The following is a 14323-nucleotide window of genomic DNA, read 5'->3' as shown; positions in this document are numbered from 1 at the left end:
GAGGATGGCGACGGCCATCACTCAGGGAGTTCAGAAACTGAAGGCAATTTTGTTCAACGAATACGGGCACTACAGAATACCTACGGATATGCAGCTCGACAGCTCACCCACCTAACGAAGAACTTTGGCCCAGGGCCAGGGGGGCCTTGTAACGGTGCTGCTGGAGGGAATCGACCAGGGGTCCCTGGCGTCCCCAGGTTCGTCCGACCCCGCGCCAAGCTGGTTCCAGTGGGTCCGGATGCGGCGAGCTAAGTCCTTCACTTGGCCTGTTCCAGCTTCCACAACATCCATCCTCTAACTCCCTAGTGCCCTCACACTTCTCTTCACGCGGACATGGCGACCACACCAAATCTCCAGCAATTGCCAGGTATCTGTAGTGTCTTCTCTCCCGTGGTTCTCTGCCCAAGAGGGTGTCCAGGAGGGTACTCACGTACTTACACGCCCCATCCCAACATGGAACATGGTCTCGACAGCATCCTGGCCAATCCGGCCCTACACAGCCCCTGCTACACGCCATGCGAAGGCCCAGGGCCTGCGGCGCCTCGATGAGTTGATGACTGGCTCCTTTCCTCTTTTCTTACATTTTACCGTCGTTGCCATCATCTTTGATCCCGTCTTCTACGCCTTTTCCGGACCATGTTGGTTCTCGTTTCTCGACAATTCGGTTCCTGGATTCTGGCTAAGCACATCCGCTTGTGCTCTCCTGCAGACCATCCTGGTCAGGAGTTCGCATAGAATCTTGATAGGAAGTTGACATATTGGACTGCCCCTATTGGGTTGGGCAACACCTTTACAACCCGTTGCTCGTCGGAGTCGTCGCTACTTTCGTTGGCTGGGACCTTTCAGTGAGGGAGGTCAGCGTACTTGAACGGTTGGCCATCCACCATTTCACGAAACCGATTTACAACATTTCGAGCAAGGCCCACGACCAAAGCCGTCGACAATCACTACCACTTGTTCGAAACATCACTGGTTGCCATCAACGCAGACACCAGTCTGACGCTGTTTCGCACCGTGTAAATCGACCCGGCCACACAAAAGGGCCTTTGCCGGTTCCGTGTACTACCATCGACAAAATGGACACACCCCAAGAGAAGGCCAACTTGGACAAAGGAGACCTCGACCTTCTCAGTATCATAGAACGAACCTGCTCGGTCTTCTCGCTGCTGGGATGTGTATTCATCATTGTCACATTTTGCTCGTCTAGAGCGTTCCACAAACCCATCAACCGGCTTGTATTCTTCGCTTCCTTTGGAAATATGATGACGAACGTTGGCACGCTCATGGCAAGGTCCTACATTGGTTCTCCGGACTCGCCAGGCTGCCAGCTTCAGGCGTTCCTAGTTCAAATGTTGGTATATCGGCCCCGCTACTGGTTCGCGACTAACACACTGCAGGTTCATGCCGGCTGATGCATTTTGGACGCTTACTATGGCTATCAACGTCTACTTGACATTCTACTACAAGTTCGACGCCGAAAGACTACGGAGAATGGAGATACCGTATCTCGTTTGCTGTTATGGAATTCCCTTTATCCCAGCCCTGGTCTATGTCTTTGTCAGGAACGGCGATGGATTGAGGGTCTATGGCAACGCGACATTATGGTGCTGGATTCGACCTGAGTGGGAGATCTGGCGCATTCTCACATTCTACGGACCCGTTTGGTAGGTTTATTTGTCGCTTCAATTGGGCTTTGCTAATTGTTCCAGGATTGCAATTTTGATCACTTTCTTCATCTACATCCGCGCGGGCCGAGAAATCTACCAAAAGCGAAAGCAGCTTCACAATTTTAGCTCCTCGGACCACGACCAAATGAACTCGTTCCACGACGTTCTAACCTCGATGAAGACGACCGAAGTCTACGTCACCTCGGAAGCGATGGATCAGCCTCAGGGCTCTATTGGTCTTGCCACAGTGGGAAGACGTGGCTCGGAAGCCGGGCCAGTCCCACGACTACCCAACGCTGCTTACTCTGTCAGCATTTCTGCCAATCGCTATAGCCGCAATGAATCACAAGCCGAAGCGGCTATCCCGCCTACCGAAAGTAACACGGCGGATACTTCCGCCCAGCGGCCGATGAACTCTGCTCGTCGACGCAACTACGAGCTCAACAACGCGGCTTGGTCTTACACCAAGTGTTCGATCCTGTTCTTTACAGTCATTTTGATCACCTGGGTCCCGTCGAGCGCCAACCGCGTCTACTCGGTCATACACACCAAGGAGTCTTCGACGCCGCTAGAGTTTATGAGTGCCTTTGTTCTCCCGCTTCAGGGCTTCTGGAATGCGCTCATCTATGTGGTGACTTCATGGAAGGCCTGCAAGACGCTATGGACCGATATTAAATATTCGTCTCGACGGCCAGATGTGACGGAAATTGTGGGTAGTTTCAGGCACAGCGACCAGTTCAAGATCCCGAGCCAGAACCGCAGGACAAAAAACTACGAGAGTGAAAGCATAACGGAGCTTACGAATAGTCGACCGGCTTCGAATGAGCAGCCATCGCGGTCGTAGTGTGTGAAGGAGATGTGCCCTTGTCACGATAGCGAAACAATTTCTTGTGGATGATACCCCGAAGCCATGTTGTTGTTTTGGGAGGCCCTGCCGCAGAAGCAGGTTTCTGTCTGTTGCTTTTGGGGGGCATTCGTTGCGTCGGCATGCCCCAGCTGAATGTTTATAACGATCTTGTCTGTAAAACTTGTTGGTTGTAGATAACACATCATTTATTGTTCATTTGTCACTCTGCAGAACTTCAACATTTTCGCCTTGTGAAGTCTCCTTGATGTAACGTCTCTTGACGAACTCGTTGTCTCTAGTAAATGTATTTTGCCCACAACGCCATGAAAAAGACGCCGTTGAGACTGGCGCTTACGACCAGACGGACTAACTTGAGAGGAGAGAAAGCGCATTCAGCTTCCATGTGCCGTCGGTCCCAAAGACTAAGATGGGTTCCTGCGTTTTTCCAACGGCGCGCTCCTCCCCCTCGGGTAGTCTAAGTCTGGACTTGGGTTTTTCGTCTCGTCTTGGTGTCGTCTGGTCTCGTCTCAGGGCACTACGCGCGCGCAGGAGCCGTGCCGTGTAAGCAGAGCACGTAAGTATGTATGTATGTTGCGGGTAGTGCTTGGACTCTTTTCTCTCTCTTTCTAATTGCAGAGAACGTAATGGATCGACACTCCCAACGGTCCGTGAGCTCAGAAATTGTTCCAAACGCACGTTTCTCGGGGCGGTGCGTGTTCTGCGAAGACAGCTGCACGAGCAAAGCTGAGCAAACGAACCCGTGGTCCCTTTCCAGGGTGCCAAACTGCCGGCACCTCACGTTTGTCTTTTGGTTATGCAGACGGCTGCTGGGACGCGGGGGTTGTCTATGTCATTTTTTTTTCTCTTGCTGCCTTGCTTCGCTGCCCTCCATTCCTTTCGTCTCTTGAGTGTCGGGCTTCGTGTTACAGCCTCCCGTCTTGACTTGCTGTCGGTGTTTCTATGGCTGGCTGATCTCTTCTCAGGGGACACTCGTCTAAATCCTAGCTGGGAGCCATGTCACTGAGCAGGTACGCAGTGTACTAGGAAAGAAGTCTTTAGTCAGGACTGACGAAAATTTGTGCAGACCAAATTTTTTAAGTTTTGCATTGCTTGACGCTGATGAAGATTTTAGTCAATCTTTACTCGAGAGAAAGAGAGAGAGAGAGAATTACGGATACACCGCCCCCCTATCCTCTGGGACGAGGTCTGCGCTGGACTTGGGGGTTGCAGAGAAGATGGAGCAAATTGCCCGAGTACCATTCCATTCCCGATTCCCACGCAAACCCACTTTCCCAGCCCAGTGGGTTTCTGGAGAAAAAAGATCCCACGCAATCCCACAAAGCCAAGTTGGAGGGGAGCCTTGGCGGCGCGCATGCAGGGGCATACAGGGGTGTTCATTACTGCATGTACTTTTGAAAGTCGACCTGATTGACAATCGCGCACCTCGTCTTCAGATAATGGCTGCGGAAATAACAGAGAACGATGGAAGAGCGTGGGGGAAGTTGGTAACTTGGCGATGCCTTCTCGGGCGGATTTGCTTCCCCGAATCTTGGCTTCGATGCAAGGGATCACCTCGAGCTCGCCGTGCTCTTCCGTTGCATCTCCCCTGGTTCGTTTGCCTGCGTTGGCTAGAATGATACTGTATTAATCACTATGGTCTCGAAGCTAGAGGTGATGTTGGTTTTGGAGTGTTGAACTGGGCGGGTTGCTTCATCTCGCCGATTCGCAATATTCCCGCCAACATAGTTTAGAAGTGACTGCTCTTGCTATTGGAACCCCTCCTTCACCTGCTCTTCTCTGCTCTGCTCTGACGGTTTGACAAGCATTTCAATCCTTGTCGCCATATACCCCCAACATGACACTATTACTCTATACGTACATAATAGACACCGCGGGCTCAGGACGGTTCCTGGCCCGTGGAGGAACCATCAAGACAAATGGCAGCTTCCACCAATTTAGTGTACCAAACGACAAGAAATGCCGCGGTCGAAGATCTGATCCTCATCGAGAAACGGGACTATTGATATCCATTCTCTAGCGTAAGACGTCGCATGCAAGACGATGCAGGCATGTAGACAGTAGCACTGTAGCAGTCAAAATTCCCCGAGTCCCGACGAAGCAACATTTGACGATACCACGGTACCACGGCACTTGCTCTCTCGAATGGTAAACCACTCCCGACGATCCCGTTTCATCTGCCGTCACGGTTGCTTTCTGGGGGGTCTGGATCACACGATTTCCGAAATGCATGTCTAAGCTACGGTGGGACGGGCCCAGCTTTGGAAATTTTCGTTTTTACGTGGCTGATTTTTCTTCCCGCGCGCTGGTGGAGGCCGAGGATCCGGACGTAAAGTGAACCCGCGCGCGCGCTTTCATTCATCGTGATAACTTGTGTGGGCACGCAGGATGATGGTGCCCTTGCATCACCTGTGGCCGTCATATGGCCGTACCTCATTTGACATCCGTCGTTTCTTCTTTTTCGTCGATGACGATGTGACTCGAGCATTCAACGAGTTAGCGAGCCACCAGACCCGAGACACAAACTCAGATAAAGCAATGACGGTTCCCTGATGGCCCGATGCAATATGCATGGATATGTTCGCCCTGCAGCGTACCTGCAACAAAAGCATCGCGCGGGCCGCGGATCACTACATAATAACAATTACAATCACAATATTAACATCCCCCCAACTTCAGAGATAACGAAGTAGTGGCTGGATGAATACCGTCTGCCCGAGTCCCGAGGCAAAAAAAAACAACAACAACAATGCCAGATACACCCACATGCCAACGAATGCCGGTACGGTCGAGTCCAAGTCAGCCCACCCCTTGCCCGCCGACTTTTTCTCAGTCTCTCTCAACGGTGATGAAGATCTAGGGCGTTCTTCAACGGCAGTGGCTGCTCCTAGCAAGCCCTGTTTTTTTTTTTGGGACTTTCTTACCAGAGGGACGTCAAAGCGCAAGAAGTACGGCAGTTTTGGGGACGCAACACGTGTATGTGCCTTACATATCGTATGACTGCTTTTTTCTTTTCTTTTTCATCTCTGTGGCTATCCGTAATCACTGTATTGACCTGGTGCGGTTTGGCTATACAACGGAAGAATCGGGCTGTACACTCGCCCTTCTCGTAGGTAGATACGTTTGCTAATGTCCTTTGAGGAGATGGCACGAGTGCGACGGAGCGAGGTCGGATTTGAGAAGATGCTGATATCCTACAAACCGATATTCTTGCCCAAGGCCGACTCTAGTACTACATTTCGCTCTAATGCTCATTTTCCCTCTGTCGGAGTGAGGTGTAGATTGCTTAGCTTCATATCTTCCATCCAGACTTCCACGCGATGTAGTCTTTATAGAAGCATTATAAGTCGAGGAACTCGATAACCTTGTTTCCAATCTCAGTATCATCGTGGAAAAATATGTCGTCAACTCCGTTTTCGAAACCTTTGCATGTGTATTAATGGGTAATATCTGCCCCCAAATGACACCATGTGCCGCGAATAGTAACTCAAGGTTGGCAAACCGCTTCAGCCCGCAAAGGTTGAGCAGCCGTCGCTGTTCACGATGGGGTATGGTTATTACAGACAGAAACCTTGAGGAGATGCAAACTTTTCCTTCCATATCTTTGATATACTCGTGACAAGAAGAGAAACCATCAAACCCGACACATACACATCGCATTTACAAAATATCAGACAACATCAACTTCCTCTTCCAATATCAACTATAACAGACATCATCCCGCCAGCTTTCATTCCGCCCCAACTTCGAATACACCTACCCTCTTCAACAGTATACCTCCATCACTTCCCTCCATGATGCCGCTCTTTGCAACTTTCCTAGCCGTCTCCCTAGTCAGCCTCTACACAGCGGGTTTCGCTACAATAATCATCTGCGATAACAACGATATGCAAACCTCCAAACAGGAGGAGACAACTGAGGAACTCCTCGAGAAGAGAGAAGATGAGAACGAGGTACTTGACGAGAAGAGAAGAGAAGATTTCAGCCCTGAGGTACTACGAACCCCCGACCCCTTTCTTGTGTTACTCAAGCTTGATATAAGCCCTTTGCGCTAACATCAAAGAAAAAAGACTACGACCATGAGACGGAATGAATACTATTCTGAGGATACCTACGAGTATAGAGATTATCAACGCTCACTTTCGGAAGGAGAGTGGAGATATTGGGCGGACAGGAAATGACGAGAAGAAATGCGTTGAATCCAAAACAAGTCGGCCAGCAATGAGCATGTTGTTCATCATTAAACCTCTTCGCGTCAGTCAATGTCTCTCATCTTTTCGTTGATAAGAAAACAGGGTGGGATGGATAGAAGACGAGCAGATCACGGTTCCTTCAGAACTAGGCAAACTTACATTCGATTTTTTTCGTGTTTCAAGTGTGTCGACGGTCCTTCCTCCGGCCCCATGAGCCACTACCTACGCGCACCTCCAAATTCTCATCTTGGCATCATTCAGCCGGCAGAGTACGGCCTCCGACGCCTAGCATAAGACACCAACTCTGTGGTCCCGACGATACACTATATACCAGAATCAAACTCTCCAAAAGTCTCCGCGATGTAAGAAACGAAGTGGATAATGCGGGGAAGACGGGGCCAGGATAAGCCCTCAAGCGATGGTTCGTCTCAACACCAGGGTCCCATCATCGTGGAGCCCTCTAAAGATGGAGATCGATTCCTGAACTTGATGTGCGGGGGGGATGCTGGGAAACACTCTGCCCGGTAAATCCGAACTCATCTGGGGTTGCCTTCATAGCCGATATGAAAACCAAACAAATCTGCCTGCTGCTCTTCTCTTTCGACCTGTCAAATTCAGACACATCATTAAATATTCGAGTCATACGGTCAAATGTCAAGCACAAGCTTCGGGAACCTCGCCGGATACGTTTCACACTCAAAGGTTGGCAAGTCTGTTCCACGAGCGACATCCACCGACTGACATAGACTTCACCGCAATGATAGTTGATTCCAGTCTGTATAATTCTGCTGCCGACATTGGGTACTCTTGCAAAGTAATAAATACAGCTGATTCCAACGTATAGTGGCAGCGCCTTCTTCCGTAATGCTGCGGGCCCACCCGGCCTCTCAGAAGTTCCCAAGAAGCCTGATAAATGAGAGCACAGCGGCATACATAGAAAACCACACCGTGTCCCGTTGGATCCGTTTCCCAAGCCGATATGTAAAGCAAGTGGCTCTGTCGGCCATCCAGGGGGGGTATTGTGAAAGAAATCTGGCCTCCAACGCCGTACCGAGGGAAACACCTCTGCTCCCTCAAAGTGACAAAAACATTCCATCCGTTCGTTTTTGGTTCGCGAGAGAACCAACCAGTTTGAGACAGAGCGACTATCATCACGCTTCTTTGACCGCCTCGATGATGCTGTACTCCCACGCTGTTTTGAGCTGCTCACACTCTTCCACAATTCTGGGGTTCTCCCACCACCACTGATCTGCAGTAATGTACTGTCCCCATACTTCCCTCCACAGCATGCGGCCGACGATACTGCGGAGCTCCTGCTTGACAGCCTTATCTGCAAGCACCTCGGCATCGGTCGTGGCCGTGTCTGGTCTGTCTGTTGGTGGTATGGCGGAAAACCTCACAGTGGTGATGGTACTGCCTTCAGCACGGAGGGAAGCATCTGCTAACCACAGAGGGAAGAGTTTGCTTGGGTTCATGCAGCGGAAGTTCTTCTCGAGGTTGAAGATGAGGTTTTCCTCAATCCACGAACGCATCAGAGGACCCAACGTACTCGTGACGGGAAGGGGGTCGATCAACGTAAGGTGAAAGGCACCACCGGCAGCGAGGCACCGGTGAACATTTTTGAGAAGACTGGGAACTTCAGGCGATGGCAGAAGCGCCGGTAGTGCCAACGAGTAGACTATGCCGAACAGAGACGGGGCCACTGGGAAGGCCGATGGCGAAATGGCAGGTACATTAACCGGGTGGATATTTGGAAAGAGTGTGTGAGACAGCGGCGATGAAGCCAGATGGTACACTTGCTTATTGAAGTGGATGGCGGCCAGGTATGAGGTTGTTGCTGTGCAAGTTAGTCAGAGTGACGAAAAGTTGAGTTTTGCCTCTACTTACCCTGAGTCTCGTAAAGCGCGAGGACCTTCTTCGCCTTGGCAGGAGTAATTTTGTTGGGATGAGCCTTCGCTTGGTCCACCTCCACTGGCTTGTCCATGTTGTGCAAAGAAGAAAGCATCCATCTCTTCTTTTCCATCTCAAGCTCCTTGTAGAGGCTAGCATCGGTGGTCTCGCCCCAAACCTCTTTCAACCGCAAGAGGCGAATGCTATGGCTTGCAGCGGCCATTCGCCTGATCTCACGCTGCATCCCATTAAGATCCATGGACATGGCACATGCGGCATCGAGCTCTGGTGTCTCTTCAATGACCGCCTCAATCATTGGCGTTCGCACTTCCGGAGGTGGACCACAGTCCCAGGCATCTGGTGGTCTCCAGGAGTCTGGGTTGTTGGGCTTGAAGGCCATGGACCATGAAGGAACTCGCCGTAATGAACGCTGCGGACTAGAATGTCCAGGAAAAAGGTTGACAGGCGAGTCGAGCATGGCCGGTGATATCATGGCTGTTACCGCCGGCCTATATCTTGTCAGCGACGATGCTGTAAGGGGATTGCGAGGTACTTACTGCGCCGCTGGAGAACGTGGAGGTGTTGGGGGCTCCTCCTTGACTGGCTCAGCTGTGATGGTTATATGAGAGATCATGCCTGAGATATCGTTTTCTATCGTACGAGGCAGGATGGTGACCTCTGTGCTTTTGGTGATAAATGAGGTTGGGCCGAGGGTCTGCACGTAATGTTCCCTCTTTGCCGACGTCGACTCGGCGACCGATGTATTGCATGGGGATGTCGGACCACCCATAGAGGTGTCTGTCCACTTAGAGAAAACAGAGTCTAGGAATCCTGAATATCAGTGAGCTGTGGCAAGCTTGTGGAATTGGGCTTGTCTACCTCTGTTGGATGAGATTGGTGAGCTCTGCTGTGACTCGACAGAATGCTGCTCTTGCGGCATGTAAGTGCGGTCGACCGTGGTGACGGGGCTACATGGGAGCTCCGTGGGTAGTGGCGGTGGCTCCGAGACAGCTGACAATAGCGAGCCTCTGAATGTGCTATCGATGCTCGGGGCTTTGAGAGCGTGTGTGGTGGACGTTTTGGTGCTCGATGGTGTCAGTGTCCTCTTAAGACTCCTAGATCCGAAGAAGCTGAACGGTTTGTTGTCGGACGATGAAGAGCTGCGAGTGGACATGGAACTCCTAGATGCTCTGGTCTTATCCTTGTGCTCCCGCTCAACTGCTTTCCTCTCGCGGTGCTCCTTCCTAGACTCCCTGTCGGGGTCCGTCCACACGACTTCCCACATTGCGAGTCGTTTCTCGTCGGTCCAAACGAGAGACGTGTGTTGCAATAACGATCCGAGTGGCCAGGTGAGATGTTAGGGATGCTGTGAATACACGGCCAGCCGGCTTTGATGCTGATTGAGACGCAAAATTGTGAGCTTGAACCGGCCGATCAATCGCATGCCCGAAGTTCGGAAAACGGCGTGTTGCTGAACGTTTGGGTCCTGTGGAGGCTGAGGACGTAATCCGTCCGATGATTCGCGTCGTAGAAGTGAGTGAGGATGAAGTTAAGATACACTTGCGGTCGGCAGTAGGAAGTCGCAGGGGTGAAAGGTTGAAAAGCTGCGATGACCGACAGCCTGGACCATGGAGGAGAGCCGGCGAAGGTTGAATAGGGGGGAGATGCAAGAAATCGGATTGACGAGAGTGCCGTCTCGAAGGGAGGGAAGATTCGACAAAGTGAAAATGGGAAGCCGACGTCGGCAGGTGGTGTACGGAGGAAGTTGAATGTGTTGGTTGGCCAATTCCGAGAAAAGATGGCAGGAGAAGAAAGGGCAGTCACGATGTGGCAGAGGCAGGTGCAGTTCTGATTGAGAAGGGCGCTAGTGTATCAGGAGGACCACGCGAAACCTGTATCAATCGGGAAGGCAGGAGACGTCAGGTATAGAATAGAAGCCGGGGGAAGGAAGGACCGAGGGAAGACGAGGATGAGGGCGAGGACGCGGACGCGGACGCGGATGCAAAGATGCGGTATGCGAAACTGCAGATAGATGGCAGTTGACAGTTGACGTGCACGAGCGTCGCTCCCGGTTGTCGTCGTGCTTGTGCGGCAGCTGCAGGAGATTCGACACGCGCCGCAGATGCGAAATGCAACGTGAGGGATGATAACTCCAGGTCGAGATCCGGTGCGGCCGACGACAACAACCTATGGATTTGGGAGTATGAAGTGCGCAACCTACAAACGGGCCAGCCTCTCGGTACTTGATGAAGAATAGAAACAAATGACACAAGAGCGGGAAGAGTGCGTCAGAAGAGAGTGAGTGGCCCGTTCCGAGAGATTTGTATTTGTACAAATAGGTAATTACTTTCTCTCTTCCAACAGGAACCAGGTTCGACAGTGTGTGATCGTACGTGTCCGTCTGATTATGTACCGTGCTATGGATAGGACCAGGACACCAGTTGATACTGTTGGGCAAGCAGGTTGGTTCGCAAGCCGAGTCGGCGGTCGATCAAGCTCCAGTATGAATTTGTGCTCCCCGGCTTGTCCATATATCGAATTGGGACTAACACAACCGGCTTTCCTTGAACCCCCTTGGTCTTGGCTCCCCTCTCAATCTCGCCGATAGCCCATGCAGTCATCTGAGATTTTGTGGCGTCCTGCCGGTCATGGCCCTTGGGCCCCCCATCCATCTGGTCGTGCTGGTTTAGAATCATTGGACATTGATCGGCAAGTGTTTTTCATTGTCTCAATCCGTCCTCCTCCCGCGTTGCTTATTCCACCACCACCAGACAAGGGCGTCCCAGCCGGCATCGTCAACTTTGCCCTCGCTCACAGACAAGAAGTGACTGTACGCCCGAACTGCCAGTTGCACCAGGCACAACAGCGGCGACTTGTGGCAGCCAACGTCAACGGGACGCATCGCGCCGTGCCACATTGGTGGAGGAAATATTGAGATGAATGCTCTTCTTCACGAACCGTTCCGAACCGTCAACGGGTTTCGCATTGTCAAACAGCAGAATTCCATTGCCCGGCCTCCCTTGACTCCAGGCACGTTGCGACCCTCATTCTTGGCCAGAATGGAACGCAAAAGGGCAGGCAGACCAGGACATGCTCATTGTGTCCTGCCTTACTGCCACTGCCTCGAACACTCCAAGACGGCGCCCATGGAAGCTTTCAGCGAAAGGGACGGTGCGAAGCTTACGTTGCCGACCACATGGCAAAACCCATTGCTATCTTTGGGGGCTGTGGACTATCGACAAGTTCGCGCGTCGAGCTGCGTCTTTGTGGAAACTAGCCGCATCTTTGGAATCCAAATTGCCTGGTGCACACCATTCGTGCTGGACGAAAGTGAGCTAGACATGCGATGGGGAAGCATCGGGGCCGTGTTTGCTTCCGTTTTTGCAAAGTGCCCTCGCACCATTGAAGACAGCTGCAAGCTGCCTTCTCGACTCAAGGCGGTGCTCCTCTCGATCCGCAGCGAAGCGGCAAGACCGGCGGGGAAGCCGTCGTACAGAATCTCTCCATGAGTCCATGACAGACGCGGTCGTGTCGTCTTCAGCTGTCAACTCTGCAGTCTGGTGGCTCTGTAGGTCCCGGCAGACCGTCTTGCGGAAGGCATCCGGTCAAGTCGTCCGGGGATGTCCATGACCCCGGCGAGAAAGTGACGATCCGGGCGATATGGTGGCATTGCAGCCTACACAGTACCCGCTCGAAGCGGACTCCAGAGACTCGGACCGGCAGACCGCTTGTTGGGAGCAGAGAGCAGACGATGAGACGTCGTGGATGTGTTTGTGAAGGGGTCCAGGGGGCCACTGGTCTGGGCAAACGTCAACACTTGAGCAGGGGCTGATAAGTGGCTAGCTGCGAAGCCACGGCGGTGGCATCGTAGTCCGATGTTTGGTGTTGGCGTTGGAAGACTCGCAAGACTCAACCCAAAGGCTAAGGTAAGAGTGAGATGGAGTGCAAGGCAGGGAAAGAGGGCCACTGGGATGTCGTCTGCAAGGTGGAAGAGTCGGGATCACAGATTGGATTCAGGGCGCGGGTGGATCTGCAGGGAGACGGCAATCCGGGGCAGGGCCACCCCTGAGGTCTGCCAGATCTAAACCGTCTTGGGGGACAAGGTGGTTCGTGAGTGGTCAGGTTCCAGCTTCCCACTGCAGCGGCGCCGCTAGGGGGCCCGTGTCAGGGGACTTTGCAGTCTGCGGGGCACGTCCTGGCGGCCGTAACTGCTGGCAAGCCTACTCTAAGGCACCTTAGTGGCCCAGGGACCACTCACGACTCAGCGATGGCATCGTCCGGCCAAGCCCAACACGCCCAGGTGCGCCGCGGAGCGATCCATGCCACCCTCCACTATCCTTTTGGCGGCTCACTTGGCCACTTTAAGCGAGTTTGCCAACCAACGACAATGGAGAGCAAACATTCTTTCCCTTTGCTTATTCCAACAAAGACCCAATCCAACGAGGTCTCAAGCAGGTCCCAGCTCAATTCCAGCCAGAGTCAGAGGGCCTTTGTGGTCTTTCCACTTCCCGTTCGTGCCATCCAGAAGAGTGTCTTGACTCTTGAGCCCTTTCTAGATGCGGCATACCTTACCCCCAAAGGGCCCAGTTTGCCAACCATCACCTGCGACCAACTCGAAATTGCCAACGGGCCTGGCCACAAACATGTTCCAACATCTCCTAACGGCCTACCACTGAATACCGGAGGAAGATCGGATCACGATAGCTCCATCCCAACAAGCATGGAGCACCTCTCTCACATGGTTTGACATTTTGGCCACGACGCATCGGGCGTGGTCTAGGACCGACGTTAAACTCTCCGTAGTGCTGGACGATAAAGAAGCGAGCGAGCGAGGAAAATAGCGGCCTTTTGTAGCAGTGCATAATGCGTAGGCAAGGTACGACGTGCGTATGTCTGAGTCTTCCGGAGAACTGGCCAGTGAGGAGGGCTTCAAGTCAGACTGATGACGGCTGTAGCACACGCAAGGTCAGCCGCAAAAGAGCAAACAGGTGATAGCTAGGCAATGGTCAGCAGGGGCTGATGCGAGAGCAGAACATTGTCACAAGCTCAATCTCGGTACAAGGACGAATTTCCCGCATATGATGCAAAGCACCGGTCACCGACCTTGGTGGTCCTATCAAGGAGCTTCGAGACATGTCTCGCTTGCCAAGGTATACACTGCAGCGGCCGCCTGCAGGCAAGAAATTGCCTCATGGCTGGATTTCCCGTTGTAATTGGTTTATCATCTGGAAAGACGGCAAAGCTGAGCGGCCAGATGAAGAAAGGGATAGTCAAGTAGGCCATTGGCTGCGGCTTGATCGATTATAGGGGACAGAGTCACGATGGCGAACGTTTTTGGATAGGCCTGGGCGATGGAGGGCTTGATTTCAAGGCCGATTGGGCGGTCTCCGATGTTGAAGCTATCGCGACGGGGTCCGACATCGACGATAAGGCCAGGAAGCAGGCGACTCCAATGCCTCGTTCGGACAATGGCGTAGTTCTTCGGCAGTCCGAGCGGTTGAAGAGCAAGACTAAGACGCGCCTAACCTGACAGCTGGGTCGTAGGTTCGTGAGGCGTTGCGCACAGATGGAGTTCGTTTCTTGGGATATTCGAGCTAACGTGATGGATGGTATCGTTGCTCTCCCGAAAGTCTATCAGCTCGTACGAGAGCGTGGACTCGATATCAGTCGTGGCTTGAAAGTCTGGTGCGTAGGCATTGATGATGAGG

General features: G+C 52.5%; 4 protein-coding genes across 4 annotated transcripts; 3 read left to right on the top strand and 1 right to left on the bottom strand.

The window, feature by feature from the left end:
• Positions 1 to 1076: 1076 nt before the first annotated feature.
• On the top strand, positions 1077 to 2511 carry CCOS01_08601 (G-protein coupled receptor; the record flags this gene model as incomplete). The annotated part of the gene is made up of 3 exons (XM_060456762.1): positions 1077 to 1351; positions 1398 to 1664; positions 1710 to 2511. 3 exons carry the CDS (start codon positions 1077 to 1079, stop codon positions 2509 to 2511), a joined length of 1344 nt encoding a protein of 447 aa, XP_060313036.1.
• A 3818-nt stretch (positions 2512 to 6329) lies between these two features.
• CCOS01_08600 (uncharacterized protein) lies at positions 6330 to 6625 on the top strand (the record flags this gene model as incomplete). Its single annotated transcript, XM_060456761.1, has 2 exons — positions 6330 to 6524; positions 6572 to 6625. 2 exons carry the CDS (start codon positions 6330 to 6332, stop codon positions 6623 to 6625), a joined length of 249 nt encoding a protein of 82 aa, XP_060313035.1.
• A 1251-nt stretch (positions 6626 to 7876) lies between these two features.
• CCOS01_08599 (uncharacterized protein) lies at positions 7877 to 9900 on the bottom strand (the record flags this gene model as incomplete). Its single annotated transcript, XM_060456760.1, has 4 exons — positions 7877 to 8562; positions 8613 to 9124; positions 9173 to 9437; positions 9495 to 9900. The coding sequence occupies 4 exons, from the start codon at positions 9898 to 9900 to the stop codon at positions 7877 to 7879; spliced, it is 1869 nt and encodes a 622-aa protein (XP_060313034.1).
• A 1326-nt stretch (positions 9901 to 11226) lies between these two features.
• CCOS01_08598 (uncharacterized protein) lies at positions 11227 to 12124 on the top strand (the record flags this gene model as incomplete). The annotated part of the gene is made up of 2 exons (XM_060456759.1): positions 11227 to 11445; positions 11498 to 12124. The coding sequence occupies 2 exons, from the start codon at positions 11227 to 11229 to the stop codon at positions 12122 to 12124; spliced, it is 846 nt and encodes a 281-aa protein (XP_060313033.1).
• Between the last annotated feature and the right edge of the window lie 2199 nt (positions 12125 to 14323).

The sequence above is a fragment of the Colletotrichum costaricense genome (assembly GCF_030867565.1).
Source record: "Colletotrichum costaricense strain IMI 309622 chromosome Unknown Scaffold_8.1, whole genome shotgun sequence".
NCBI lineage: Eukaryota > Fungi > Ascomycota > Sordariomycetes > Glomerellales > Glomerellaceae > Colletotrichum > Colletotrichum costaricense.
Note: the sequence above shows the minus strand (reverse complement) of the source record. Positions and strands in the feature narration are given on the sequence as shown.